At 42.9% G+C, this 24,957-nt stretch overlaps 3 protein-coding genes across 3 annotated transcripts; 1 reads left to right on the top strand and 2 right to left on the bottom strand.

Moving 5' to 3' along the window:
- The first annotated feature begins 366 nt into the window (after positions 1 to 366).
- LOC127753401 (probable lysophospholipase BODYGUARD 1) lies at positions 367 to 5,353 on the top strand. The gene is made up of 3 exons (XM_052278891.1): positions 367 to 1,545; positions 1,621 to 1,820; positions 3,506 to 5,353. Exons 1-3 carry the CDS (start codon positions 367 to 369, stop codon positions 3,825 to 3,827), a joined length of 1,701 nt encoding a protein of 566 aa, XP_052134851.1. The 3' UTR covers positions 3,828 to 5,353.
- A 2,349-nt stretch (positions 5,354 to 7,702) lies between these two features.
- On the bottom strand, positions 7,703 to 16,182 carry LOC127753400 (lysine-specific histone demethylase 1 homolog 3). The gene is made up of 9 exons (XM_052278890.1): positions 16,019 to 16,182; positions 13,986 to 15,914; positions 13,752 to 13,893; positions 11,148 to 13,433; positions 10,964 to 11,057; positions 10,174 to 10,661; positions 9,014 to 9,694; positions 8,669 to 8,743; positions 7,703 to 8,463 (listed from the first exon to the last, which is right to left on the bottom strand). The coding sequence occupies exons 2-9, from the start codon at positions 15,650 to 15,652 to the stop codon at positions 8,398 to 8,400; spliced, it is 5,499 nt and encodes a 1,832-aa protein (XP_052134850.1). The 5' UTR covers positions 15,653 to 15,914; positions 16,019 to 16,182; the 3' UTR covers positions 7,703 to 8,397.
- Positions 16,183 to 18,413: 2,231 nt separating this feature from the next.
- Positions 18,414 to 24,697, bottom strand: LOC127752833 (NAC domain-containing protein 105-like). The gene is made up of 4 exons (XM_052278268.1): positions 24,563 to 24,697; positions 20,681 to 20,847; positions 20,295 to 20,566; positions 18,414 to 19,288 (listed from the first exon to the last, which is right to left on the bottom strand). The coding sequence occupies exons 2-4, from the start codon at positions 20,841 to 20,843 to the stop codon at positions 18,698 to 18,700; spliced, it is 1,026 nt and encodes a 341-aa protein (XP_052134228.1). The 5' UTR covers positions 20,844 to 20,847; positions 24,563 to 24,697; the 3' UTR covers positions 18,414 to 18,697.
- Between the last annotated feature and the right edge of the window lie 260 nt (positions 24,698 to 24,957).

Genomic DNA, 24,957 nt, shown 5'->3' with positions numbered 1-24,957 from the left:
ACACATGGCATGTCGCCTCCAGGTAGAAATACAGATGCTTTCTTGTCGCCATCAAATGGATTATTTAGTACTCCTATATTAAGAGCAAGTTTAATAGTATAGCCAATAAATAACTCAAATCAGCTATAGTCAAGCTTAATAGCTAATTCATATAATAGTACATATAAACATGTATTACACTATTAATATATGATCTCACTTATCATACACATATTATATCTTGGAGTTTATGCTACATCTAATTATAAATATGTAGCCTGCTGATTATCTCTCTCTTTTTTTATTTTCTAGATATGTGCTTATAGGGTGTTATCGTACCTTGCTCTAACACAGCATGCAGATTCTGCCCTGAAAAGGTTTCAATGCATGGTTTTGGGCTGCTTGGTCCGAAGCCCAACCGGAGAGAGCACTAGTTGGCCGGCCATGTCATGTCAGTCAGTGGTGTTAGCCGCGAGGGGTTCACCAACCACCAACCCCTACGTTTTAATGCGACCCGCCATCAATTCACTCTCTCACTCGTCACTCTCCTATTCTCACCGGCCTCGCAGCTGCTTCTACTTTACCGTCGTCAGTTCAGCTCAGTTCACCAGTCTACGACGACCACCACCACCACCCTCCGGCCGGCGAGCGGCGAGCTCGACGCAGATGGCCGCGGCGGCGCGGTCGGCATTGGCGTCGGCCGGCCGTGCGGCGAACGAGGCGGTGAGCTTCGTGGTGTTCATGGTGCTCGACGTGGTGGAGGTGCTATTGTGCGTGGTGTACAAGGTGGCGGACTACATGCTGGAGGGGGCGTGGCGGCCGTGCTACTGCTCGTCGTCGTCGACGGCGGCGGGGGCGGCGGCGTCGGGGAAGATCGTCGTGTCGGAGCGCGGCGGGTCCAAGGTGGTCAGCATGCTGTCGTCGACCAAGCTGCACCTGGAGGACATCTCCGACACGCTCTACACGCGCCCGTCCGTGCTCGCCGGCGCCGCGTCGGCGACGACACGGTCGCCCTCCTCCCGGCGCGGCGGCGGCGGCGTCAGGGCGCCGCCAGCCACCACGGTCACGGTGCACTCCGCCATCGTGCAGATGCTGCGTGGCAAGATCGGCGCCGACGGCGACGGCAAGCAGCACAAGCCGTACCCGTCGCCGAGGTGGTCCGACTGCCACTGCACCAACTGCAACCCGGCCGACGCCGGCCGCCTCTTCGTCCACGTCGAGGCGCCGCCCGGCGGCGCGGCGACGGAGGAGGACGTGCTGTTCATCCACGGGTTCATCTCGTCGTCGGGGTTCTGGACGGAGACGGTGCTCCCGAACGTGAGCCCCGAGGCCCGCGCGCGGCGGCGGCTGTTCGCCGTCGACCTCCTCGGCTTCGGCCGGAGCCCCAAGCCGGCCGACTCGCTGTACACGCTCCGGGAGCACGTGGAGATGATCGAGCGCTCCGTCATCAAGCGGCACGGCGTCAAGTCGTTCCACATTGTCGCCCACTCCCTCGGCTCCATCCTCGCGCTCGCCCTCGCCGTCAAGTACCCCGCCGCCGTCCGCTCCCTCACGCTCGTCGCGCCGGTAAGCTAAGCTAACCTCGCTGGCCACATCTCGTGTACGTAGGTGTTTGACGTTGTGTGGGGGTGGTGCGTGCAGCCATATTTCCCGGTGCCGAGAGGGGAGGTCGGGACGCAGTACGTGCTACGGACGGTGGCGCCGCGGCGGGTGTGGCCGCCGATCGCGTTCGGCGCGTCGGTGGCGTGCTGGTACGAGCACCTCAGCCGCACCGTCAGCATCGTGCTCTGCAAGCACCACCGCCTCTGGGAGCTCGCCTTCCGCGTCTTCACCTTGTACAGGTAAATCCTAAACCCCCACCTAAAAAATCCCCTGGTTTTGCTAATCCCAGTATTTAATTAGTACTGATTTTTAGATAATTTGATCTGCAAATTAAGACCAACATCAGCAGACTAATGCCTGCAGAAGTCATAACAGCACAAATTAGCGTCAAATATTTTTTGGTGAAATTAGGTAAGCAACCGGCTCAGCTCAACGAACAGATTTTATATCTGCCAGCGGATTTGGGGACTGGCTGTTTTCCCATTTCCACTGGGCTGCTAGCTATCTAGCTGCATAAGCAGTTGGTAAACACCAATGAAATTGAAATGAAAAAGCAATTTCAATACATGAATTGAATGGGATGATTTCCCGTCGAGGCGATGCAGGATTCGAGTGGTATTTACTGATGCCGGTCGGGTCCATCTGCGTTCGCTGCGAGCAAAAGCAGCCCGCATGCTGATGCCATACATAGCTAGGAGTTAATACTACTACTACGAGACTTGTGAACTGTGCTTGACTCCGGTCAACAATTGGGGGCTCAACAGTAGCAGTGGTACTTGGGTGAAGCGACATGCGCACGACCTGCTGTTCCAGCGTCACGCCAGATTTTCGGATGGAATTCATGTGGTTGCTGCAAATCGTTGTAGAACTTTTGAGAAATTTCAAACAAACCGGTGGCCATCTACTGTACCAGCTACTACTTGATTACTGTCTGCTAGCCCACTCTCCTAATCACCACGACAGAACAATCCTCAGGACCCAGCCATTCAATCCAAGCAGGATCGTCCCACGACCTTGACGACCCAACTGGTTGATTTGTGTTAGACTTTTGAAGGTGGTTTCACCAACGTGATGGCTGACATAGCTATATGGTGGTTCACCAGGAAATGCCCCCAAGATTATTTTTAATGATGCTTGAGGAGGAATTACCACTGTCCCAAAATATAGCTACTTCTAATTACGCCAAGGGTGCCCTGGCCAAGTCGGGTCCCCGTGCGAAATATTAAAATGGGCTCTAGTAGCCTAGTAAATTTTTTTTAGTAAAATTAAAAATAGGCGTGGCAATTAGCCGATCATCAGCGATGAAGAGGCCGGAGGGAACTGGGGAGAGGAGATGAAGCGGCTGCGGCATCGGGACTTCGGCGATACGCAACGACGCGGACGCCTGGACGGGAGTACGATGGAAGATGGATCGATTCACCTTCTGCAGAGTTTTGGGCCTTGTGTTTGCAACTATTTGGACTGCAAATTAACAAAATTAAAGCCTCTAATATTATTATGTATATGGCATACTTAATATTTTAGGGGCCCTTAAAATTTGGGGGCCCTGTTCAGTCGCATGGCCCGCACGGGCCCCGGGACGCCCCTGATTACGCAACTGGACAATATGTCAGGAGGTACTCCGAAGAGTTAACACAGGAACTTTGTGTCATTGGAAGAGAAAACCATTAGCCCATTCCGTAGAAATTGGAGAGATCTATCTCTTTGTTCCAAAGGATCATATAGGATTTTTTTTTTCATAGGAAACAAATCCTCATAAATTCCTTCAGTTTTCTTTTTTTTTTCTTTTTTCCAAAGGAGCTCTAAAAATTATGATATCTCTGATATGACCATGAAAACGTTCTTTGACATAACCAAACTGTTCTAGCACTCTTTATGACTTGAAAAAACAATTGCTAACTACTCATTCTTATCCAATGGACAGGGTCAGAACATACCTGATGGATGGTTTCTTCTGCCACACTCACATCGCTTCATGGCATACCCTTCACAACATCATCTGTGGCAGCGCCGGCAAGATCGACAAATGCCTTGAGATCGTCAGGGATCAGCTCACCTGCGATGTCACCATCTACCATGGTAGGGATGATGAGCTCCTTCCTGTGCAATGCAGTTATGCAGTGAAGGCGAAAATACCTCGTGCCCGTGTTAAGGTTGTCGACGGCAAGGATCATGTCACCATTGTTGTCAGAAGGCAGAAAGAACTAGCCATGGAGCTGGAGGAGATCTGGAACAGAAAACGGTGACATGATCACAATGAGTAAATAGGAGAAATCACAAAGTGTGTTAAAAGGGGCACCTCACCAGATGAGAGAAGTTGGGTCTTCCAGAGAAGAGCAAGACTGCAACGAACAAACACATTTCTGAATTCAATAGGAAACTGAAGAGCAAACAAGGCTCGACAGAAATGTGAAGAAGGTTACCTGATTACTTTTACTTTTTTTTTCACCTTTTTTTTCCTTCTCAAGTATTCATATTGAAGATTGGGAAAATTCTTACCGGGTCCTGTGTATAATTATGATAAATGGTGAGTGGCTCCAGGCTTTCAGCTGTAAACCTGTGGAACAGAATGTGATATGATTAACTTGTGGGGATTCTTAGAAAATTCCTACTTCTGTTATCAGTCCATTCTCATTTTTTAATACAATTCTTGTTCTATATGAAATCTACAAATATGATTATTACCATGTTATATTGTAAATTGCAAAAGTACAGAGATACCTTTGCCTGATAAATCTCACAAACCTAGGACTGCCTTTGTTGCCTGATGCTTTCAGCAGCCCATCTCATGTCTTGGCAAAGAAAGAATGTAGCCGATGGGAAGAAGATTCAAAGAACATCAATAGAGGGAATCTTTATGTTCGTCCACTTTATCACCATTCCATGACTTGGCTGTGAGCGGCCGAATTCCAATCTGTACACCACCAGGAGATAGTAAAATTCTTACAGCACATGCAAAGATTTAAAGCAATGTCATAGCACCACCCTGCTGTTACTGTACCCCCATGCAGACCGTGGCTCAGTGATCGCAATGGTGCCCCCATAAATGGCGCATTTGCATCTCTCACGATCCACGCGCTCACGGCATAAGAAAATAAACCCCTGTTCACTTGGTCCTTACAACTCAGCAGTCAGCTACTTGGTCAATTTCTCACCATTTATTTGATGCGAAATAAGCAAATGAAAACAAATGCTACCCCAGCTAGCGATTCAGCCAGCAGGTTACTGTACTTTATGTGTTACAGTTGCTTGCAAAAGGAAAGGATCAAATCTAACCACACCGTCAGAACCACATGATGTTAACTTTGTTTTGCAACAAAATTCACCATTTTCACATGGTATAAAATCAGCCAAAAGTTAACTGAAGCAGCAAGGGAAATTTGAAATGAGCAGTGCAAATGTTATATCGGGGTAGTTCAATGACCTGAAATCTCCTCATTGAATACAAGTACTCCACGTTTGCAGTGTTTCCTTCAATCCACCACCACCCAGTCACCCACCCCATGTATTTAAGAACTGCAGAAAGCAAGCCCGCGCAAGAACACATATGAAAGTGAACAGCGCTGTGGCCTCGTCTGACTGACTAGTGCGTTAAGACAGCGATTAAGATCTGGACCCCGGTTATGCCACTTGCTGCAGTCTTGGTAAAAGATGGTTATTGTGTTGTGCCCGATTTATTACATAGCCATTAGGCAGGGCGACAGATGGCAACAGCAACTGAGGGGACCCCCATAGACTATATATACGGCATTTGGAATAGTAGTGCTTGAATGCAAGACACTTAAAAGAGCTATCAGTTTGTCCCCTTATTTGTGCGTAAAAGAGGAAAGGAAATGATCTCATTTGTGGTAAAATACAAATCAGTGATTACCATTTACTACATAAGATTTGTTGCTCTTGAGCAAGATTTGTGATGGTAAGCATGGTTATTGGGACAAATTGTCCCAACATGGCAAGGATCTCCCTCCTCTAGGGAGGAAGTCCTTGCTTAGTACTATGTGGAGAGGAGAGGATGAGAGTTAAGATGACAGTTATGATGGAGAGAGTGGATCTCCTTCCCTTTGACCATTTGGGGCTCTTTTTATTCATATACATCAGGAAATTACATCATTGCCCTAGGCTCTTTATATGAGAGTGGCATTGCCCTGGGGTGTTTTAGTCCTTTATTACATTGGTTAACGGTTTATACTCCAACAGTACCCCCTTATCTGCTAGTTCCAAGATTCAGGAGGAGCAGATGATCTTTAGCTATAACTTCTTGGGTGTTGTGTTAACTAATGTAATAAAGGACTAAGACACCCCAGGGCAATGCCACTCTCATGTAAAGAGCCAAGGGCAATGATGTAATTTCCCGTTGCATATTAATAAAAAGAGACCCCAAGGGACAAAGGAAGGGGGATCCACCCTCTCCGTCTTCATTGTCACCTCAACTCTCATCCTTTCCTCTCCACATAATACTAGCAAGGACTTCCACTTTAGAGAAGGGAGATCCTTGCCATGCTGTTGAGATAATCTGTTCCTTGCGATGCTGTTGGGAACTTGGGATAATCTGTTACAACAATGGTGATAAAACATTCATATGAAGGGCGTGTTCAGATAAATATATGCATACCGTTTGGCCTTGCGCAAGAATCATGAATTGACAAACCTGAAGTATCAGCTGAATTTATGCACCCAAATAAAAGAGTATCATCTAAGTTAGATTTTAGCAATTTTGCAGATAAACAGGAAAAGTTTGCATGTATAAAATTGATTAGTGACTATCAGGTATATAACTTTCTGTATTCCTTTTTCTAAAACTAGATGTAGGGAGGGAAATGGTCTGCTAAACTTCAAAATCAAGCTTAATCAGTAATCACGATTGTGATATACCTGGACAATACTTAGTCAAATGAGATTTGAGTTTAGTTTTGAATTTGCAGAAGTACATAACATGGAACTCCAATGTATATGTAAATTCGAGACCTTTTCATAACTTCAACATTCAATATGTATGTATTTGCAACATCCAATCTATTTTCAATGGACAATTACGCATTCATCTAGAGGGGATGTTCTCTTGCAAAACCAATCTGGAATTCTCACATGTACCATTGAGTAGAGCCGACATCATTGAGCAAATAAGTCATAAAATTGAACTATCAAATAATCCCCCCTTCAAAGAAACTCCCGTATACTTTGAATTAAAATTGGGATACATTTGTTACTGGATGCCCGTGCTACAACATTTCTCAGGAAAGAGCATAGAGAAGTGTGCAACATTTGCAAGCAGCACGAGACAGAAGCTACCATAGTAATATATAAACACTCTACTCCCTCCATCCCAAAATAAACCAGCTCCTAGAGTTTGAATTTTGAAATTTGTCCCAAATAAACTAACTCCTACCTTCTTACTTACCACCAATCCGCAAATCGAGAAATTTTATCACTCCAATACTCCTCACCTACCCATCAACCAATAGAATTTTTACATTAATTAAGGGTATTTTGGTCTTTTGTTTCTTTCCTTAATAACTTCTTGGGATGTTAGGGAATTGATTTTATTAGGACAGAGGGAGTACATGAAAAAGGTCACATCAACCTGCCTGGCATGTTGTTAATGAAGTAAAAAATAAAGGGCCCGAGGATATGCGGCTCTAAAAAGGTTATCCTGAAGAGGTCTTATCAGAGCAGTCTTAGTAAGTTATCAAGGAATGATATGTAGCAGTGTAGCATCTGAGAAACAAATGCATAGCAGATATTGAACCATGTGAACATTATTGTGTTATGATAAACAAACAGTAAGACGGAATAAAAGTAAGTTATGTAGTAGAGTAATTACCGAAACCTGTTGAATGCCAAAGTGAACATCATGTGACTTGCATGTCGAAGAAAGCAGCCTTACCTGTGTTGTAAGTGAACACCACCCAAAGACAGTTAATTAGGCTCAATCATGAGAGCTTATACCTCTAGTTGCAAAATGTTACAAAGGAACTAATATACTGCTGTAATGTAAGAAACTGTATTGCTGTCTTCAAGGCCGTGTAAAAAGTCAGGCCTGAACATGCTCGAAGCCAGAGCAAATAGCCATACATTTGCATTGGAACAAACAAATATGTGAAATTAGGGTAGAATAGACAACTTTGTAGGTGAAGCTTAATTCTCATTTGCGATCACTTTGCTCTCAGCAGTCAATAGAGGAGTTCACCTTTAAGCAGACAAGGCCAAAGGATATACAAACGCTACACAACCCTCCCTGTTAAACTGCTGCATCTTTTAAATGACGCCGACTTTAAGTTAGATGGTTGCTACTTGCTAGAAACAACAAGAACTATACATTAAAGAGCAAACAAGACTGGATCTACTTTGATGTTATCTCTGAACAATGAACTGGTTTAATCCACTAACATTGTAACACATGAACTAAACTAATGTCCTGTAAGGTATATGGGTGTCCATTGCAAATGAAACCATGCTGAATCCCATATCTTCATATGGCACTTCAGTCAAGCCATATAGCTCAATTTGGCACCCAAGCCAACTGCAAGCACAACATGCCAGTCGATGCACAGAAGTCTACACATTCGATTGTCCCGGAAAGACCATTAACCGCTGCTATGATGATGGCAACGATCACAAAAACGAATGTGCTGATCTGATCAATGATGTCCCGGGCAGTCCCCTTCATAGGTGATTTTGACTGCAGGGCCAATGATGCCTGCTTTAGAACCGAACTTTAGCTCATATGGAGTCGATGCCTGATGAAGGACAGCTTGCTCTGATGAATGCAATTTGCTCCCTCCACATGTAACAGCTTCCCAGATAAGCTTATGCAGGTTATGAATTGGGAGGCCGATTCATATGGCAATGCCTCTCAACCAACTTATCCACGAAAGTTTGAATCTGCAATGTTTGTAACATAATCGTGGTCAAAATCTATGAAGAGACAAGAGAAACATTCTACCGTCAAATACATGCTATATGAACATGTTATTATGAAGAACCAAAATCCAAGTTACATGAATGAATAAAACAGAAGTCAAAGGCCATTGGGATGACCAAGAACAGAATTATGAAAATACTTCTTTACAAACTGATCTTTGCTCACCTTATTTTTCCTTTTCGAATCAAGAAACTCATGAACAGTCATCATCTTCTCTCCTTCTGTGCATGTCTCAATGATCTGTTTAGACAAGAACAAACAGAAACTGTGAGTATTATTACTTATTATATGACCTGATGCACTCTTCAGTTGCCTGAATGAGTTGCAAAAGGCTGCTCAAAATAACGATATAATGGAATAAAGCAACACACATATTATTCTAAATATTCTGAAGTACAAGCAAACAATTTAAGGATTTTATCCATAAAAGTATATTAAAAAATGCTGAGGCAATAATTCATCAAGCTAACAGTTCAAATACTACGCTGCTTCAAAAAGAAAGATACATACCTTGGTGACAGCTTTCCGCATTATTCCCTTGTACCCCTCCCTGTCAACCTTTTTGTTTCTGTATAGTGGCATCAGTACTGTGGATATGAAATTTATAAGACCCTGCCTTAAATGTTCTACACCTCGTGATTGCCCATCTGATGCGGGTTTGCTTTCTGCAACCTGTGAGGCAGAACTCCTACATGTCTGCTTTTGGCTACTTGAGTCTTCTTCATCAGGTATACGTATCCGACTGTAGAATTCTTTATCTGCTTCCATTGCCTGTTGTTGCCACCTCTCAATGGCTAGAGGATCCTTGACACCATCAATGAAGATTGTATCTGTATCAACCCATGCCCTTGTGAACCGACTGTCTACGGCTCCACTATCTGTAGAATGATCCCTAATATTTATTAGGCAGGCATTCTCATTTGAGTAGCTCCTCTGAGTACAGTTATCACCAGTCATTTTTGAGCTGTCAACATCGGCACAATTGGCATGGTCAACTGATGGGTTCTTAGCTTTGTCATTCCTGGAATCAATTTCTGATATGCACTCAAGTCTCACAAGGTTGTCACTTAACACCTTCTTTCTTGTATCAGACTCATCCAAATAATGGTCACGCATTGCAAAAGTATGGAATGATGGTATCTTCGGAAGTTCACGAGGTGCATTTATCTCTGCCTCTACAGATGCATACGCCTACACAAAAGGAAGGTATAAGTGATGTGTAACCCTGTACCAATAAAAGTTGAAAGTTTTGCATATTCCACTCTAGAAACAGTTCTAAGCCATGTGATAATTGTTGACTGTTGATCTGTCAGATCTTTTTTAACTAAAATATTTGAGTGCAGGTAAAACTAATAAGAGCAAAACAGTATTGTCATTATTTTTTCATACATCCATATTTTTCAACAGGACTAGAAAAAAAATATAGAACCCATATTTTGCAATGCAGGGAACACAGTTCAGATTAGTGTACGGAAAATTTCCGAGCATTGCAATGTCAGGTACTAAGATCCAGAAGAATGACAATACTGAGTGGCCTATGACACCTTTTCTCATTTCTTTTATTTTGTGTGTTCCATATTCAAGTTCACATTACCATATTAAGATGAGAAAACCTAATAAGCAGAGCAAGTAAAAAAAACTAAATCAAAATAAAGCTGTTAGTCACAGACCTGTGCAGCTGCTATGGCAGCAGCTCGAGCAGCCTCGGCAGCAGCAAATGCAGCAGCTTCTTCTTCAGACATAGCTAGGCCATTATCAACTTTAGGTTCTAGAGCATGGTGTTGCTTTTGGGAACGAAGCGAACTACCATCAGACCTGGTAGCCGTCATAGCCTCCAGTTTTGCAGCCTTGTTCTCAGGCTTCTTGATTGCTGTGTGTGGTGAATGGTTTCCAGCAGATCTTGCATTCTTTGAAGCAACTTTAGGGTTAAATGAAACTTGATTTGGCGCACGTACAATAGGCTTTCCTGACAGTAGATCCTTACTCCTGGGCTTACTGGATTCAGTTGATGGCATGCGACGCAGCAATTTGAGTCCACCATTGCTAGCCTTTTCTTTACGGAAAACTTCTACCCACACACTAACCAACTGACGAGCTATAGCACGTATATCTCGACTTGTATGGACACAAACCTTTTCCTTTACAGTTCTCCCAATTCCTGCATGATTTCAAGCAGAAAGAATAAGGCATCACACCAGGCTGTAATAACGCTCAATTTGGAAATACATGTATATATTAATTGATCTAATGGTACATAGATAAGTGCTATGTTATTTCAATAATGCCAGACATATTTCTCCTTATTCTTTTCTGCAAATTTTATGTAAGCTGATAGATAAACAGATGTTGCATAAATAATAACATAATCCCCTTCCAAAAGGAAACAGCAAGAAAGAAAATTGACATAACAGGCATTCCTTAAGAACTGTTAAACTAAAAGTGGTATGGTGCAATACATACCAGACAAGCGAACAGCTAGCAGGTCGGTCGAAACAAGCAGAAGCAAGCGTACACAATGTCGCAACAGTTGAGTAGCATTTTTCCCAAGAGAATCCTGCCAAATTAGAAAGCAATGGAAAAGAATTTAGGAGAAGCCCTTATCCTGTTAATTGTGGATATAGAATTCACTAGACAATCCACTTACAAGTATCCATGAGTTCAGCGTAGATAGTCCGTCTTTAGACCCGGCAAATGATTTCAGAACATCTGGAGGAAGCTTCAATAACTCTTTAGCCAAATGTAGACGCCCTGATGTTGTTTTTGCACTAAAGAACATTTCTTGCAGTAAAGTCTCCTTGCTAAATAGTGGATAGGATGCATCAGATGAGGTTTTGCACAGAGCAGTTGAAAGTTCACATGCATCAAGTTTATTTGACATGTCTTTAACTTCATTTCTTTCACTATCTGACTGCATTTGGTAAGTTTGTAGAGCTTCAACCTCAGCCACATAATCCTTACCACTGTGTACCAAGTCAATGATCCGAACAGCTTCTCGAAGACCACTTAAAATTGCACCACCAACAGTATCTGGGTGTTCTTTACATGTTGCTTCACCAGCAAAAAATAAACAGTCTGAAACAGGCCTTCCTAGAATGTCGTAGTCCCTTCCCGATGCTCCTACTGCAACATAAGAGTAAGCTCCTCTGCTAAAAGGATCAAGTCCCCAGTTTGTCACAACAGATGCAACTGGATCTGGTACAGAAGCATCCTTAAAGAGCTTACGGAGAACCACTATAGCATTCTTAACATGATCATCAGAACTGATACTCTGTCCATCTATAGCAGCCTTCCCAACAAGTAGTGCTATCAGAACTGGTGCCCCAACTGTCTTTTTGAGATTCCAAAACATAAAGCATTGTCCTCTTAAATCAGTTTGTTCAGCAGTTGCACCAAAATAATCCACATTATCATCCCAAAAGACCTCAGGAAACTCCAAGACAATTTTATTGAGAAGACCAAATCCAAGCCTGTCAATAGAAGACAATTTCCAGTCTGGCAACGAAGGAGAAAATTTAATTGTCTGTGCTTTCAAGCAACCAAGAGGAACAGTGATTAGCACAGCATCTCCCACAAATTCATTTCCAATTGAAGTGGAAATTTTGACAAATTTCCTGCTATTACCACTGGCACCTAGTTCCTCAGATCCATAAAGTACTTCAGTTACAACATGATTTAACTGAACATCAAGTCCTTTTGCAAGGCTCTCTAGAACTGTGTCGTAGCCACCTTTAATCATGCAATGAGCTCCTCCAAACCCTCCATACACATCATCCTGGTTCCAATATGGAAGAGAAACGGATTTGAGCATTGCAGCACAACCATATTCCAAATGTGCAAAGTGCCAGTTCATAACTCTTCTTTCAAGGGGGCTGAGAACATCTGTCTTATCCTCCTTTCCACAGTGGGCTATCTCCTTTTCTGTGGAAGCACTTTCAGAAATGTCTACAGCTCCAGCACTAGATACATTTCTTAACTGATCATCCTGTTCAGATCGAGTCACACGATTCTTCCTAAGTGCATACTCTAATCCGTCCTCAAGGGATAAACCCACTGCACTTTCACCATTTTGTGCAAAAAGCTGTGCCATCTCATCAAGAAGACCATTGTATTCAGATTCCAAATCTGTATCCAAATCATCAGGAACTTTGTCGCCAGTTACTACATCATAGAGAGGGCAAGCACTGTTCAACACAGTCAGTTCAAGACCAAGCTGAGAACATATCAAAGATGATGGATCAGCCCTTCTTTCTGTTGCTATATCAGCCTCCACACCTGTAATAATACTAGCACCCAAATCCACAGGAACTGAAAGAGACACACGATCTGTATAAACACGACCGCCAATCCTATTACGTGCCTCAAGAACAGTGACAGAAAAACCTTGGCGCTGCAAATGTCGTGCAGCAGTTAAGCCAGCTGGACCAGCCCCAACAACTATTATCCTTTTTCCATACCCACCAGATTCAACTCTATCACTTGCTTCATGTTTGTTTTCAGAATGTTCTATATCAGCTGCTTCTGCTTGATGAAGACTGCCGCCTTCAACTTTTAAAATGAAACCATCAAGGTCAGACTTAGAGTGGATATCGGAATTGCTGGGAAGTGCTGATTCATCTCTACCTTCAGTTAATACACCCTGATTCTTTTCCTTGAATATCAGCTCTTCGGACTTCAAGGGAGGCAGCAAGTCTTGAGCATCACAGTGAATGGCAGCAGAGCTACTCTCTTCATTTGATGCTTCTGTCAAAACGCAATCAGTCTGTTTAACAACAGCTTTCTTATCCTGGACTGCTTCAGTGACAATGCAATCTTGAATACTGACAGATTTCCTTTCATGTGATTCATTTAGCTTGGATACTTCTACATCTTCAGGAGGACTTTCATGGTTTGTTTTCACCTTATCTGAGGCGATTCCGGCATTTATGTAACCCTGGGAAATAAAAAAAAATTATGGAGTGTTAGTGCCCAGGCACATTTGGTATATAGCAGAAGCAGAACATATGAGTTAAAACAACAGCCTGTAACAAGACAATAGGTTGGAAGTAATTAGAAACCTGTAAGCATATGAAGACAAAAGGAAAGAAAAATGGTCAACAATTTCAAAAGCTTATTCAGCAAGCCTTTAAGGAGGTACGTTGGCTATAGCTATTGCCAGAGAAAGTTTACTGCTCGATCAAATTAGGTTTAATTCGGGAATAATACAAAACAAATCATGAAAGTGTACCGAGCTACAAGCAATGCAACTTACATTTTGATCTAAGAATAAATACACGTCACGTATAAGTGTTTGACGTGGTGACTCGTCATCCAAACAAACATCAGATACACCACACTCTGCAAGATCCAATATATGTTTAACATCCTTGCACCATCGACTTAGAATCATGTTCCTGGAATGCAAACATAAAAGGTAACTCATGATGCATAAAGGAAATTAGTAAAGGTAGCAAACATCACAGTGCAAATAAAAACATTGACATACCTGCATTCCAGGTATTCCTGAAGGCCACCCCTGCGCTTCAATATGTCCTTGAATTTTATCTTTTCAATTGGAGTAACAGCCTTTGCCTTTAGGCCAGCACGCACTGCAGCAACACCGCTACCATCTCCATTGTCGAGAACTTCCGAGATTTTGATTTTGTCTTTTGATTTGAGAGGATGATCTACAAAGGCTGCTGAGAGGTTTGAGAACAGCCCCTGCTCCTGCATTAGAGTTTCCCAGTCAACATCACCCTCATATGCCATGTCACCATGCTTGCGTTTTCTGGAGCTACGTGTCACACGCTTTGATTTTGATGCATTCTCCATGTCCTCGAAATCTGTGGGTGCTACCACGTCAACTACATCCAGCTCTTTCACAGATGTTGCCATTTTATGAGGATGCAAGCCCTTCCCAGTCACATGGGACTCAGGGATCCCAAAAGCTGGCTGATTTTCGATATTGACATCTTTAGTGTCACCTGAGCCCACCACGCATTTATTGTCAACATCAGTAGATAATAACTGATCCTTTTGTCGGACAGGTTTCTTGGGAATCTCTGTTGGTTTTTTACCAGGTATGCTTTTTATGGCTAATGTCGGTGGCTTGCCATGGGAACAACCTGCATCATCATTTCTTTCCTTCAATAATGTTTCGGAATATGTGTGTTCATTAGAAACACCATCAGTGGCTGCATTTGCTGCACTAAGAGACACTTCTTCAGCAAGCTCTCCTGAGCAAGGTTTCAAGCAAGGCTGATTGCTTAAACAAGCTGAAACTTCAATGCGATGACTGGCCCCATCAGATGAGTTTCTAGATCCATCATCCAGTACTGTCCTGGTCTCCGCGTCTTGTTCAATTTTTTCTCCCAATGATCGGTGACATAACACATCATCTGAAGCCTTCGGTTTCTCATCAGACTTCTTTGAGCGCCTATTGGAATTACTAATCTTCACCTTTGCCTCTGCCTTTGCCTTTCTAGGCAAGGAGGTGCCAACTTTCCGATTGGGCGATCCTTCATGGGCCGTTGCACTTTCAGATTTTGCAGCAGCATTTTTCATTTCTTCCTTTGTGCGTCGCCTTCTCCGTTTAGTGCCCTTGGCAACCCTATCCGAAACCAAACCAGATCCCTTCTCAAGAATTTCCTCACCATGTGAACCAGCAACTTCCACACCTTCTTCCTCCTTCACAGAGACCTGTCGAGACTTTCGACCAGATCTCTTAAACAGCGTCGACAAGGAGTCCTCCAACCCTAGACCACCTGAATCCTTCAACTCACCCCCAATGACTTCATCAAACTCTACTTTCACACCTTCCAGATTGCTCTTATCCTCTGCAACACCATCACCAACATTAACACCACCCTGCACATCTTCTTCCTCCACCAGGAGCTCGCCTTCGGCTCCAGATCCAACCACCACAGCATCACCCCCTTCTTTGCCCTTCTTAGGCTTCCTCAATTTCCTCTTTATAATAGCCAAGGTATCATCCATCTCCCCTGGCACCACACCATCGGGAGCCTCCGATTCCACGCTAGGGTTTGAATCCCCCTTGGCTTCCGCCGAACCCGGTGCCCTGCGCTTCCTCTTGAGTTTAAACAACGACCCAATCGGCCGCCGCTCGTCCTCGTCGGACTTGCCCCGCCCAGGGGCTGACCTAATGTCGGGCATGGGGGTTCAACTGAACCCCCAATTTTTTTCGGAAACACAAGCTAGTATGCGATTCGAACCTAGGTAGGACGCCCCGGCGGGAGGAGGTCGCCCGCGTCGCCCCCTCCAAACCCGCTCGCCGGCCGCGCGCGCGATGAGGAGGAGGCTAGGGCAGGGGTCGGGGAAGAGGAGGATGCCGCCGCCGCCCACGCCGTGCCCACGGGTCTCCTCTCCGGCCGCCCGCGCGAGTGAGCGAATCCTACCTCCGGCTCCCGCTGCCCCGCTGCAGATTGGACACACACAGACAGAGCGCATGATTGAGAGAGACAGGGGAAGAAGAGGCACGGGGAGATAGGGAGCAAAAGGCATGTGCGAGTCGCCACTGACCTGTTCGATGCAACGGGGCGGCGCGACGACGAGCAAAAGATACGGCCGCGACGTGACGGCCGGCGCGGCGCGGCGCGTGCCGCCGGCGAGGTGGCCGCGACGGGGAGAGTGTGGATGTTTGCTTCGGCAAGAGGGAGGTGGAGAAGAAGGTCGGGGTGGACGAGGGCTTATTTCGGTTTCGACTTTGGACTCTGTTGGGCTGGCTATGTTGGTGTCATGTGTATTTATTTGGTTTATTGTCACAGTTTTTCGTAGTATTCTGTATGTATTTTACGGGTATTCAGTGGGCGCTAGCTGAAAAGATAGGTGGTATTGTATTTATTAAATGGTATAGAAAGATCTAGTATGACTATTTTGGAAATTCACAAATGTATTCCTAATCTTTTTCATTTACTACATATAAAAAATGTTTATGGTAAAAAAAAAAGCAACATCTCTATTTGTGTTTATTTCCTAGAACTAAGATAGTGCATACATGAACCTTTCGACGTGAAACAACTTTCGTTAGATTGTTTTGCATGAATATATAAACAATACGCGGGATAAACGTCTATCAACTACGTAAATAAGAATAAAGAGTTTGTCTTATCATTAAAAAAGCGTAGCCACTTTATAAGAGGTAAGTTTTCTACGTTATTCAATTAAGCATCCATTGCATGGAGAAAAACAATTTAAGAGCGTAAATGTGTTGTTTGATGAATTAATAGTTCTCCTTCTGATAACAAAGCGCGGGAAAGTCGGTTTATAAGCACAGCTATATTATCTAAATGCATTAAATTGAGCATGAACTACGTACATGAACATTATTTACGCATAAGCGAGATGCATCATTTGTAGTTATTGGTTTCTTGAAGAGCACGATAAAATAAGGTAATAGACGAACAAACATGACTGAAGCATAAGGGCGTGAAGGCAAGCTAGTAAATAAAAAAAACATTATGTAACCTTGGTAACAGAAAGGTAAGGTAGCTAGTTAAACAACTACTAGTAACTTGAAAAACTTTATTCATACAAAAGTTTAATGTGTATGAAATACTTAATATATTAAACCATACTTCACCTTACTACTTATAATCGATGAGCAACTGACACGGATGACTATGTGGGTACCTTGTCTACTCCAACCAAATATGGTGATAATATATTTCCTAAGAAAAAAACTTTGTTGGGTTGCCTTTTTAGTGTCATGACTATTTATTTGGTTTATTGTCACAATTTTCGTAGTATTCTCTCCACATTTTTTATAAATATCATGTAGGTGCTTGATAAAAAGATAAGTGGTATTATGTATTTAAGTGGTATGGAAGGATCTGGAGAGAGGACTATTTTGGAAATTCACTAATGTATTCCTAATCTATTTCATTTATTACATATCAAAAATGTTCATGGTAAAAAGGGCAACATCTCTATTTGTGTTTGTTTCCTAAAACTAAGATAATGCTAACATGAACCTTTCGAGGCAAAACAAATCTTGTCAAGGTGTTTTGCATGAGAATATGAATAATGCGCGGGAAAAACGTCTATCAACTACGTTAATAAGAATATAGGGTTTGTTTTACCATTTAAGAATATAAACATAGCCATGTTATAAAAAGTAAGTTCTATAGGTTCTTCATATATAGAGAGTTCTCCTTCTATAACAAAGCACGGAAAAGTCGGTTTACAAGCACAACTATGTATTATCTAAGTGCATCGAATTGAGTATGAACTGAATCATAAGTACATAAACGTACGTTATTTACACATAAGTGAGATACAATCATTTATAGTTATTGATTTCTTGAAGAGCATGATAAAAGAGAGTAAATTACGGATAAACATGATCAGAGCATAAGGACATGAAGGCAGCAAGTTAGTAAATACGTAGAATAAAAAAAAATTGTGTAGCCTTAGTAGCGAAAAGGAAATTAAGGTAGTTAAGTTAAACAACTAACTTGCAAACATTATTGATACAAAAAGTTTAATATATATGCATGCATTACATAATGTATTAAACCATACTTCACATTACTATTTACTATCCATAGGCAATGGACACGGAGTCACGGACTACTTTCTAGTACCTGTCAGCGTACTCTACAATTTACTCCAAGTGAAACTATATTTTCCCGTCTAAAAAAATTGGTGAAACAACATAAAATTTTATCAATATCATGTCCAAAATTAAAAAAAAGACGTGAATATTAGGAATGGACCTAATATCAAATAATTAGAAAGGGTGAGGCTTCGAAACGACCGGGTCGTCTAGCCCACCATATTATGGAGTTAGCCGGAAAACCCCTAGGCGTTTCTCATGTCCAAAATTTGCAGCGCAATTATATGATCAATACAATGCCAGGGAGCATTGTCAATATGACACAACTAATTAACTCAGGTCGTATGTACCATATCTATTACCAAGCATATATGCCATTGCCATCGATAACAAGGTACTACCTCCGTTTCATCTTATGGAGGAAGTAGAGATGTATGGTTGATTTTTAACATCTGTGCAGTGATAGATGGAGCTATATAATGGTCAACATCCATTGACTTCCAAGAACTGAAACTGAAACTGAAACGATGCTTTGATCAGCTACATATGTATAGGCGTACGTATATATAGCCATCCATACAATTCGTAGATATCTCACACTTTATGCTAAGGAGAAGTGAGAGCTCGATCGGCCTGGCCCTGAATCAGTTGATGTCGCCAGGCACGCAGCTGGTGCCGAGGCCGCAGTCCGTCGTCGCGTCGGCCGCCACGGCGCTCAGCAACCCGGCGGAGCCCAGCCACCTCCCGGCGTCGTCCTCCTGCCCGCCGCCGTCGAGGAGCAGCAGCGTTGCCATGTCGTCGTCGTCGGTGGCCCGGCAGGTGTGCTGCTCCTCGGGGCTGAGCTGGGACGCGACGAACTTGTCGAACGCCCTCCAGTCCGTGGTCACCGCGGCAGCGGCGCCGCCGCCGCCGCCAGGGCGCCTGCTAGAATCGGCGTTATCTTCCTCGCCGTCGACGACGGCCGAGGCCGCCTGGCTCCCCTGGCTTGGCAGCGGCGGGCTCTCCAGCTGCGGGAGCTCGGCCAGGCGGGTGGAGTACCGCAGGAAGGCGTTAGCTCCGGCGGCGGCGGCGACGCCGTCCAGCTCGGCCGCGGCCTCTTGCTTGAAGTGTTCCCCGCCGCCGACGAAGACGGCGGGGTCGTGGTAGGAGTAGCTCGCCTCCCATGCTCCGATGGAGCTCCGCGGCGGCTGCATGGTTCGCTTCTTGAACGCGCGGCACACCACCCAGCCTTCTTCCTGCAATGCACGCACCATTCATGGTCAATGACTCGATGATCAATAGTAAGGAGTACTTGTGAAACAAAATCGACCCCATGTTTGAAAAACATTTAAATTTAGGGCCTGTTTGGCACATCTCCAGCTCCAGCTCTATCTCTTCTGGAGTTGGAGCTCAGGCAAATAGTTTCAGCTCCAACAAAAATGGGAGCGAAGCTGGGTGGAACTCTCTCACAAAATGATCTAGAGATGTGGAGCTGGGTTTAGGCAGCTCCACAACTCCACTTCAAACCCAACTCCTAGAGTTAAATTTAAGAGTTGGAGTTCTACCAAACATGCCCTTTTACCTTAAACAGTTGGATTTCAGTAGAAATCCGGGAAAAAAAACTCCCGTTTTTCGAAGTGGTTTTGTTGTCACGAATCTTGCGTTAGTTTTGACGGGCGGTTTGCTAAACGTGTCAAGAGAAGAGAGAGTAAGAGTTTGCTAAACCAATTGGGCCTTCAAGGCTGCTATTGGGCTATTCTTAGAAATAAGCCGGGCCAAACAAAAAAGCAAATTCGGCCTAGTAAGCCCAATCCACGAGGCGCCGTCGTCTCTGTAACTTCCGATCAATCCGTCCTCCCGCCGCCGCCGCCGCCGCTACACTCCGCCAAAGTCCAGTCCTCCCGCCGACGTGGCTATCCATCACTGGTTCGCCGCTGAACTCATCATCAGCAGCATGCGGATCGGAGGAGCGCGCGCGTCCATGATGAATTCGGCCTTCAGGTTAGAAGCCAAAACTACGCACGCCTCAAGGCAATAAGATTCACAACGATTTCCAATGCTCATCGATCAGTTCATGCATTACTGTTCTACTGTACCATATACTCATGCTAGCGTGCATTTTTTTTATTACGCGGCAAACTGCTGCATGTGAATCACTGAATCTACTGGATGCCGTAAGAAACCAAGATCTAGCTAATTAATCTTTTCTAGAAACTGTAGATCGATCTTGTTGATTGAGAGAGAGATAAATGGAGATCTTGCCTGAGGCGGGGCGTTCTCGTCGGACTCGAGGCGGTACTCGTGGACGATCCAGTCGGTCTTGTGGCCGTTGGGTGCCCTGCCCTTGTAGAAGACGAGCGTCTTCCTCATCCCGATGAGCCTGCTCCTCTCACGCACCGCCTTGTCCCTCCCCGTCGCCTTCCAGAACCCCGTCATCGTCGCCCTGTTCGTCCTCGTCCCCGTCGGGTACTTCCTGTCCTTGTAGCTGAAGAAGTACCACTCGCTCTGCTCCTCGTACCCTATCCTGCAATGCTCTTCTCACCCACCCCAATCCATGCATGATCAGCATCGATCTATATATAGCTAGCTCGATTGATCTAGCTATGCATGCATGAAATTAAGTATATATGTATGAAGATTAATTAAACCTTGGAGATCCCATGGCTCGATGCGGTAGAGGTCGACGTCGCGGATGACGTCGAGGTCGATCTTCTGCGAGGCCACCTTCTTCCGGAGGTAGTAGCCGACGAGCTCCTCGTCGGTGGGGTGGAACCTAAACCCAGGAGGCACACATGACTCCATGATCACCATACGCCTGCATGCATAAAATTCAGCAAACAACTCAATCTTTATATCTCCAAGCAGACATGCACACAGCTAGCGATCGAGTGGTAGAATCATTCGAAGCTGCATTTTTCTATATAGCAAAGCTAGCTAGCTAGTTCTCATCAGTTGCAGTTTGCAGGAGGAGACAGTAGTGCAGTACTGCATGCTTGACTACTGGTTGGATGTGAACTAAACCACCATCCATGAACTTGCCTAAGCGCGTGCATGGGTTTCAGTGCTTTCAGAAAAGTTTAACGCAGGCGCCATGCTGGGGTTTAGTTCTTGCTTTCTGGTCTCTAGGACAGTTACTAGTAGAATAGTGTACGGTGAAGTCTGAACAATTTTACTACTGGCAAAGTACGGCAAAGCCTGAGCACCAGGGCGGGCCTGGATGCAGCAAAGTTGCAGGCTGTGAATGATAGTGTCGACTCTGTGATCAGGAGCATATTGGCTATATAGTCAGCAGTGAATCATAGCTGCTACAGAGACATGGACCAGTGTAACACATACTATATGGATGGATGCAGACATGTTGTTTCTGAATCTAGGATCTGTCATAACTTGAGCTTGTTTTTTTCCTCAACAAAGTGTATATGTTAGCTAGTTGAGTCTTCTACTACAGACAGTCATGCACTTTAGCACGAAGAATTTGACAGAGATTCATGGATGCATTGCAAACTGGAGTACTCTTTAGTGGTTAGCAATACACAGAGAAGGCAGGGATTCAGAGATTCAGTAATATGATATGCCAATGTATCGTCACAACAAAACAGAAATCCTTTTTAGAATACACTGAGAGAAGGCAATATATGCCAATGACATTGGCAATACGCCATGCAGAGATCAGCATGCATTTGTTGTAGCAGTAGACATGTAGGAATAGAAATGGAGATCAGTAGGAGATGGGAGAGCCCCTTTTGTGATCGATCAGGCCTGCTGCCTGCACCGGGGACTGAGGGGCTAGCTCTATAAAGCAGCAAGCAGCTAGGGCATTGCACAACCATTGGTTCTTTGCACAGCCTCTGACCATTCTGTCCCTTTGTCTAGGAATTCCATGGCACATCTCTGGTCCTGTGCCCTTTATGGGGATGCATAACTAACTTGTTGCATGCCTGACTAATCCCCTAAGTTATATAATCCCTCTAGCCACAAACAAGTGACATTTTCGACATTTATATTACACTCCCTCGATCTGTTTCTAGAAAAAAGCAACCTCAGATGATATCTAGCCAGAAGTTGGTTTTTTTCTGGAATAGAGAGTGCAGTCACTAAGACACTATTGATTACTCCCTCCATATATTTTTGATAGTCATATTTTATCTTAGCACACAGACCAAGGATAAGTAATTCTACTTATCATCCATTTAAACATGTTACTAGTCATTTCTCGTAAACATGCGATTCATTAATATTTACATTTTCAATGCCCATGTAGCCAATCTAGTGTGAAAGAATGGAGAGTCATGCATTAAATCTAGTTAATATTAAGTCATTATGATGATAGGTTGTTGGATTGAAATATGCCTATCAAAAATAAAATTTTCATATTTGGAAATATGACTATCAAAAATAGATGGACGGAGTATTATTTACTAGTATAAAATTTTAAAAATTATATGCCAAGGGTATAATACTACCACCTATTTTTATATAAAATTTTAATAATACATTCATTTTATTAAAAAATTAGTGTAAATATGTAAAGGTATAACTTAAGATTATAGTTTCTTTAATGATAAAACAAATTACAACAAAATAAATGACATTTATATTTTTTAACAAAATAAATAGTTAAACATTGTGTCAAAAGTCAATGGCTTCATATATTAAAAAACGAAGTGAGTATTTTGAAACTATTTTTGAAAAATAACATAATGATATCACATTCAAAAGTTGAATCAAATTATTTAAATTGAGATTGATGGTTAAAGTTTTTTTTAATGATGGTTAATGTTTTAACGTGTTACTGTATGCATTATAAATTCCGCTTTCAAAAGTTTAGGAAAATAATAATGGAAAAAGGGTACTCTTGTTCCTTACTCCTACTCCCTCCGGGTTGATAATACTTGTCGTTTTGGATAAGAGCACGATATTCAAATAACAACTTTGACCATTATTTTCTATTATAATATATATAAGTATTATGATTTTATTAAAGTACTTTTTAAGACTAACATATACATATAGTTACCATATTTGAAAGACAAATATTTTTAAAATGATTCATAATCAAAGATTTTAAAGTTTGATCTTACTCTTGTCTAAAACGACAAGTATTATCAGCCCGGAGGGAGTACTTCATTTCCATTGCTATAGGAAAATAAGAAAAGTTTGGATTTTCGATCTACTATACACAGTTGCACTCCACTCAAGACCCATGAGAATTACTTCTCTGGAGTATAACGATTATATCAGCTCCCTACTTCAACAAAAAGCTACATATGGTTATATAAACATATTTCTGTTTTTTTTGTTCTATCTTGATTTAATGTGGCATAATTTTTTTTAGGAAATTAAAATGGTTCAAACCATTTTGTAGTAGATTCTGCTCTGGTAAACAAACATTCTGCTGAGAGTGACACAATCAATACGAAGATACATAATATGTAGGAATACAAACAAAACTAATCTAGTTCGAAATACCAGAATCAATCATCAATATCAGTTCTTTTCAAGAAAAAAAATCATCAATATCAACATTTTAGGTCTATATCCACATTTGTTTTTTTTCCCGTGGGGAGGGGGGGGGGGGGGAGTCTGGTATTTTCTATGAAAATATATTGCACAAAAAATGGGGTGCTCTACATTTTCATCTTCTTGTGATACAACCTTTGTCCTTTGGACTGATTTAAATTCTAGATGAAATCATTTCTGGGTTTGGACCATGTATTTATCATAGGAATAGATAGAATCAATTAAGTCTATATATCCAATATATAGCGACTAATTCTACTTTCCTCTTTGATCCAATGTCAAATTTGACTTATAAAAAGGTGTTTATATCAACAAAGTCTAAAGATAATTTTCCAGTTTTCCTCTTGTTAACATATTACTGCTTGTTGCAGTAAGAACATATTCCGTTAGGGATTGGAGGGAATTTATTTCACACCTGTTGTGGTGTGAAATTATTCCCCCTCAATACTCTTCAATCTCTTTCAAACCGAACATGGCCCAATAGCTCAATACTCTTCAATCTCTTTCAAACCGAGTATGGCCTAATAGAGTAGTACATCAAACGTTGGAACTGGGAAGATATCCCGTCGATTCCTGTCAATATTATAACCTATTTGTTGAGATGTATCAGCACATGAACATCAAGAAAAATCCGGTAGTAAGTTCTCATCACATATGTATCCAACCAGTAATTAATTGGAAGAGATTAAAAAACGGTTGAAAAAACTACAAGCTAAGTTAGATCGTAGCATGGAGATTGTGCTCCCTCACATCAGTCACTCAAATTCTAAAGACATGACAAAGATCTGATGGAAATAGAGTGGACACATCAATCGCTACCAAACCAAGAAAGAAGGATAGCTTTGAGAGATGAAAACGGATAACCGAACAGATCAAAGACAGAAACGGCATACAGCCTCTTTAAAAAAAAAAGTAAGAACAGAGAACATGAAAATGTGGATCCAACTCGCAACTCATTCACCAAATCAATTGATCGATGAAACCGCAAACTTGTGATCACTGCAACTCACCTCAGAAGATCGAATTCTCTACACAAACTAGCATCTATCTTCAGGCTGGTCAGTAGCTGACAACTAGTTCAAGGGATGAAGAAGGAAGCTAGGGAGCAGTGTGAGCTCTTGTATTTGAGAGGAGTAGAGAAGAAAGATGAGAAGCAAATTGTTGAGGAAGAGAAAGATGGAGGAGGTATAAAAAAAGAGAGGAGGCTTTCTTTCCTTCGCGCGTGGGTTGGGGGAATGAAGCCCCTGGGCCCTAGGGGACCCTTTTGGCCACATAGCTGATGTCACATTTGCCCTCTTCTTCAGTCTTCACCAGTAAGCCACATTACTGTTCCACACAAAAATCACGCTCCTTTGGATGATAATGACATATGATCATTCCGGAACAGGATATAGTAATGAAATAT

This window comes from Oryza glaberrima, chromosome 10 (genome assembly GCF_000147395.1).
Source record: "Oryza glaberrima chromosome 10, OglaRS2, whole genome shotgun sequence".
Taxonomy (NCBI): domain Eukaryota; kingdom Viridiplantae; phylum Streptophyta; class Magnoliopsida; order Poales; family Poaceae; genus Oryza; species Oryza glaberrima.
This window is presented reverse-complemented; position numbering and strand designations above follow the sequence as displayed.

Coding starts and splice junctions, on each gene's coding strand:
- LOC127753401 (XM_052278891.1), top strand. CDS start 367: ATGGTTTTGGGCTGCTTGGTCCGAAGCCCAACCGGAGAGAGCACTAGT. Junction 1,546..1,620: donor CCCTCACGCTCGTCGCGCCG/GTAAGCTAAGCT, acceptor TGGTGCGTGCAG/CCATATTTCCCGGTGCCGAG. Junction 1,821..3,505: donor CGCGTCTTCACCTTGTACAG/GTAAATCCTAAA, acceptor TCCAATGGACAG/GGTCAGAACATACCTGATGG.
- LOC127753400 (XM_052278890.1), bottom strand. CDS start 15,652: ATGCCCGACATTAGGTCAGCCCCTGGGCGGGGCAAGTCCGACGAGGAC. Junction 13,894..13,985: donor CAGGAATACCTGGAATGCAG/GTATGTCAATGT, acceptor TTTGCATTCCAG/GAACATGATTCTAAGTCGAT. Junction 8,744..9,013: donor TGCGGAAAGCTGTCACCAAG/GTATGTATCTTT, acceptor TTGTCTAAACAG/ATCATTGAGACATGCACAGA.
- LOC127752833 (XM_052278268.1), bottom strand. CDS start 20,843: ATGGTGATCATGGAGTCATGTGTGCCTCCTGGGTTTAGGTTCCACCCC. Junction 20,567..20,680: donor CGAGCCATGGGATCTCCAAG/GTTTAATTAATC, acceptor GTGGGTGAGAAG/AGCATTGCAGGATAGGGTAC. Junction 19,289..20,294: donor ACGAGAACGCCCCGCCTCAG/GCAAGATCTCCA, acceptor CGTGCATTGCAG/GAAGAAGGCTGGGTGGTGTG.